This window comes from Danio rerio, chromosome 6 (assembly GCF_049306965.1).
Source record: "Danio rerio strain Tuebingen ecotype United States chromosome 6, GRCz12tu, whole genome shotgun sequence".
In the NCBI taxonomy this organism is placed as follows: Eukaryota; Metazoa; Chordata; class Actinopteri; order Cypriniformes; family Danionidae; genus Danio; species Danio rerio.
Window position 1 is genome coordinate 3,070,001 of NC_133181.1, and position 5,000 is coordinate 3,075,000.

A 5,000-nucleotide genomic window follows, 5' to 3' on the forward strand; every position below is an offset into this window, starting at 1 on the left:
ATTTTAAACAATTAATTCTTTTAATATGATATATTAATAGTATGGTTTTGTGCTATTTTTATACATTTTTGCATTTTTTTATTTGTTTATAAATATTGATATTTATAAATAAAAAAATGTTGTGCTTTTTTTAAAAAAAAGAAAAAGTATATAGTGGGTGTGTGTGTACTTGTTTTTATACACCAGTGGGGACTTAAACATGAATACACACAAACTCATGGGGACGTGTGTCAACTTTGGGTGTGTATGTGTGCATGTGTGTGTAGTGTAAGTGTAGGTGTTTGTATGCAAGTGTGTTTTACCACTACAGATCTGGTGTAAACTCAGTCACTGAGTCCCTCTAGTGTGGGATCTTCAGAGCGCAGGGATCACTGTGAGATTTACAGCCACACGGCAGCTCTGCTCAGTGGGAAGATCATATGAATTAGATGAAGTTGTATTATATATCATCATAAAACCTGGCAATGTCAACTGCAGCCATGGCCGGGAACGAGTTTTTTTGGAGGGTTTCTGCTAAAAGTCTATTCATCAGAGCAGATTGTGTGTGGATGGATGAAGCCATGTGTATTCTGGGATGTTGGAGCTGTGTCAGTAATCTTCCTCTGTTTGCTTTGTGTTTTAGTGTTGAGTATCCGTGGAGCTCAGGAGGAGGAGCCTCCCGACGCTCAGCTGATGCGATTGGACAACATGCTGCTGGCGGAGGGCGTGTCCGGGCCGGAGAAAGGGGGCGGGTCTGCGGCGGCAGCGGCTGCAGCTGCGGCTTCAGGAGGAGTCGGAGCCGATAACTCCGCCGAACACTCTGACTACAGAGCCAAACTCTCACAGATCCGCCAGATCTACCACACTGAGCTGGAGAAATACGAGCAGGTCAGCAAACATGTAATAATGATAATATATTTCTTTATTTATTTTATTTATTATTGATTTGAAATAATGGGACTAAGCCGAAAAGAAAATGGATGAATTGATTTGAAATATGCTTGTGGTGGGAGACAAACAAACTGGCGCAGTAGGTAGTGCGGTCGCCTCACAGCAAGAAGGTTACTGGTTTGAGCCTCGGCTCAGTTGGTGTTTCTGTGTGGAGTTTGCATGTTCTCCCTGCGTTCGCATGGGTTTCCTCCGGGTGCTCCGGTTTCCCCCACAGTCCAAAGACATGCGGTACAGGTGAATTGGGTAGGCTAAATTGTCCGTAGTGTATGAGTGTGTGTGTGAATGTGTGTGTGGATGTTTCCCAGAGATGGGTTGCGGCTGGAAGGGCATCCGCTGTGTAAAAACTTGCTGGATAAGTTGGCGGTTCATTCCGCTGTGGCGACCCCGGATTAATAAAGGGACTAAGCCGACAAGAAAATGAATGAATGAATGAATGAATGAATGAATTTTGTTTATTAACAACTGTTATACAGAGAAAAAGTTTTATTTGTTTTATTTCGGCTAGAATAAATTAAAATGTTAAAAAACATCTTAAGGTCAATACTATTACCTTTAAGCAATATTGTTTCTGATTGTCTACAAAACAAATGAGTTTAAAGACCCAGTGAAGTGCTTTAAAATGTGCATTTTTTTAATTCGATGTTTGTCAAAATCACAACTGAAACATGAAGAGAGGGCGGGACATAGAGTAGCCCCTCCCCTTTAAAAAAAGAGCCAACAGCATTTTGGTTTATCACAGCTCTGCCAGTGAGAGTGGTGGAGCTCAAGCGCATCAAATGAAAAGCAAATGAGAAACGTCTTGAAGGGGGCGGGGCATGGCAGAAACTAGAGAGCATTTCATTGGTCAAGATTCGATGAGAAACTGAAATATGAGGTGACATTAAAAAATGTTGATCTATTTATACCAAAGTGAAATTTTAAATCTATGAAATGAAAAAAAAAAGTATTTACAAAGAAATAATTTGATTAAATAAGTAATAACTCAATAAATCTATATTTTTCAATATTTATAAGAAATTAATGGGAACATTATGGGAAATATAATGGAAATATTAACATTTTTTGCCCTTTGGAATGAATATAATTTAATGTAATTCTTAGGTGTGTGTGTGTGTGGTTGTGTGGGTGTTTGATTCTCTGACCTGAATAAAAACCTAGAGACATTTTAGCTACTCCTCACTTTCTGACACCCATTTAAAGGGCCCTTAGAGAATTATATTGTGTCAATAAATGTCCTTTTAAAGATAGTGAAAACATAAGTGTGTATGTGTGTGCATGTGTACTTGTGTATATCTCAGCAGGCAGCATTGGCGCCCCAGACTCTGTCAGATCAGATCATGATGCTGAAGATGCTGTGTGTGTGTGTGTGTGTGTGTGTGTGTGTGTGTGTGTGTGTGTGTGTGTGTGTGTCAGTGTGGGGAAAGCAGCTCATTCCCCCTCAGATGTGATTTCAGACTCCCTCCTGTTTTAATCTGTGAGCTTCATCACAGTCAGTGCTCTTGTGTTGCTGCTGACAGACCAGCATTCCAGCGGTCATGGAGAACCGGGCATGGGGTGTGTGTGTGTGTGATATTGACAGAAAACTCTCTCTCTTCTCTCTCGCTGGTTTAAGCTTCAGATAAGTATTTGTGACATTAAAACCTCCAGTAGATGACAACATGTTCCTGTTCTATTGAGAGATTTGAGCAGCTGCTTCATTTAGAACAGAGGTGGTCAAGGTAGGGCCTGCGGGCCAAAATTGGTAACCTTTGTTTCTGCCCACCATCCCATCTGAGAAGAGAAAGGGGGAATGTAGGTTGGGGCAAATGTTTTTGACAGATCGTCATTTAAAATTTAACATAACATTTTGTTTCTTTGTTTAATTGAGAAGCTACTAAAATTGGAATCTCATCTCATTTTCGTCCGATGGATTGATTGATTGATTGATTGATTGATTGATTGATTCAATCGATTTGTTCATGCATTTGATAGATATATAGATTAATTGATTAATTCATTTATTGTATTTATTTATTCAATAAGTCGGTTGATTTATTCATTCATTCATTCATTCATTCATTTGATGGATTGATTGATTCATTCATTTGATTCATTTATTCATTTGTGCATACAATGGATTGCTTCATTCGTTCATTCGATTAATTTATTTAATCATGCATTCGATGGATTGATTATTGATTGATTAATTTAGCTTTGCTTTTAAACTGTATAACTTTGGTCAAATGTTTTGGGAATCCTTCCACTTTTGGCCCATTCCTCCTGACAGAATTGGTGTAACTGAGTCAGATTTGTAGGCTGTCTTGCTCGCACAAGCTTTTTTAACTCTGCCCACACATTTTCTATAGGATTGGGATCAGGGCTTTGTGATGGCCACTCCAAAACATTCACTCTGTTGTCCTTAAAGCACATTTGAACTCATTTGGCAGTATGCTTAGGGTCATGGTCTATTTGGAAGACCCATTTGTGGCCAAATTTAATGTCCTGGCTGATGTCTTGAGATGTTGCTTCAGTATTTCTACATAATGTTCTTTCTTCATGATGCATCTATGCTGTGAAGTGGACCAGTCCCTCCTGCAGCAAAACAGCCCCACAACATGATTCTGCCGCCCCCATACTTCACAGTAGGGATGGTGTTCCTAGGCATGTAAGCTTTCCCCTTTGTCCTCCAAATGTAACACTGATCATTATGGCCAAACAGTAAATCTTAGTTCCATCAGAGCACAGGACATGTCTCCAAAAATGAGTCTTTTTCCAGTGTAATTTAGCAAATGGTAATCTGGCTTTGTTGTTGATTCTGGCTTGTTGATTTTCCCATGTTGTCACAGAAGGAAGCAGTGTGTTTGAGCTTTTCCTTCAATACTATTCTACAGTTGTGCCTCCAATTAACTCAAATGTTGTCAATTAGCCAATCAGAAACTTCCAAAACCCTGACATCATCATCAGAGCGTTATCAGAGGCAGAATAATCTTATTGTATGGGAACTTGACTTTCAAGAAAAAAATTCTCAGAAAATATCTCTCATTATTCTGCTATTAAGCAGAACAGAAACACATTTGATCATCCTTACTTACCTAAAACAGACTTTTTTTTCAAAAGGTTATGTGCCTTCTTATACAGTGTATGTAAACTTCTGTTTTCAACTGTATGTAAATGTCACATATACTCTTGAAGTATATTAAATGTATTAAATGAGTGTTTGAGTGCGAGCATCAGTCGCTGATGTGCTGCTCAGATCTATTCAGATGATGAATGGTCAGGACAGAGGAGAGGTGATGTACTGAAATGCATTCTGGGACAGGGCCAGGTGTCCTCTGTTTGTTTGTTCACAGAAGGACATTCATAGCTGTCATAGAGAACCACACACACACATATACACACACAGACGGACCACCAACACAAGAGCAAACGTGTCCTTCATCACGGCTCTGACTGTTGTTGTGCTCTTCTTCCCATGAGTCCCGCTGTTTGAGTAATGAGCAGATCACGCCGATGAGGCCATCGCAGAATTAAAGCGCAGTGTTGAACGTGTAAGCACTCATTTTTAGGACTGATTAATGAACTCCTGAAGGATCTGCTTTATGAGGGGAAAGGATGAGCTTGATGAGCATCACTACATTAGACTTCATTCACATCCTCGTACATCTCTCATGTTTATGTAATATTGAATACTTTCAATGATATAATTATATTTATTAGAGCTGGGATTGGACATGATGATATGTTGTATTATTGACGCAGTTGGTAGCACAATCGCCTCACAGCAAGAAGGTCACTTGTTCGAGTCTTGACTGTGTCAGTTTGAATTTCTGTGTGGAGTTTGCATGTTCTCCTCGTGTAGGCATGGGTTTTCTCCGGGTGCTCCGGTTACCCCCACAAGTCCAAAGACATGTGGTATAGGTGAATTGGGTAAGTGTGTGTAAATGAGTGCGTATGGATGTTTCCCAGTGATTGGGTTGCTGCTGGAAGGGTATCCGCTGCGTAAAACAAATGCTGGATAAGTTGGCGGTTCATTCCACCGTGGCGCCCCCAAATTAATAAAGGGACTAAGCCGAAGTAAAATGAATGGATGA

The 5,000-nt window shown here is 39.9% G+C and overlaps 1 protein-coding gene across 11 annotated transcripts in view; it reads left to right on the forward strand.

Annotated features, from left to right (window-relative positions):
- The window catches only part of pbx1b (pre-B-cell leukemia homeobox 1b), a 127,375-nt gene that overhangs the window by 101,707 nt on the left and 20,668 nt on the right, over nucleotides 1-5,000 (forward strand). For 7 of the 11 annotated variants that reach the window (XR_012407412.1, XR_012407414.1, XR_012407415.1 and 4 more), the window contains one exon: nucleotides 623-867. Coding sequence is in view for 7 of the 11 variants with exons in the window: in XM_021476922.3 (XP_021332597.1) it covers nucleotides 623-867 (245 nt within the window). In the remaining 4 variants the exon portion in view is untranslated. Of the gene's footprint in view, nucleotides 1-622; nucleotides 880-5,000 lie in introns of all 11 variants that reach the window. The other 4 variants (XR_012407413.1, XM_021476920.3, XM_021476921.3 and 1 more) reach the window with 1 other exon arrangement.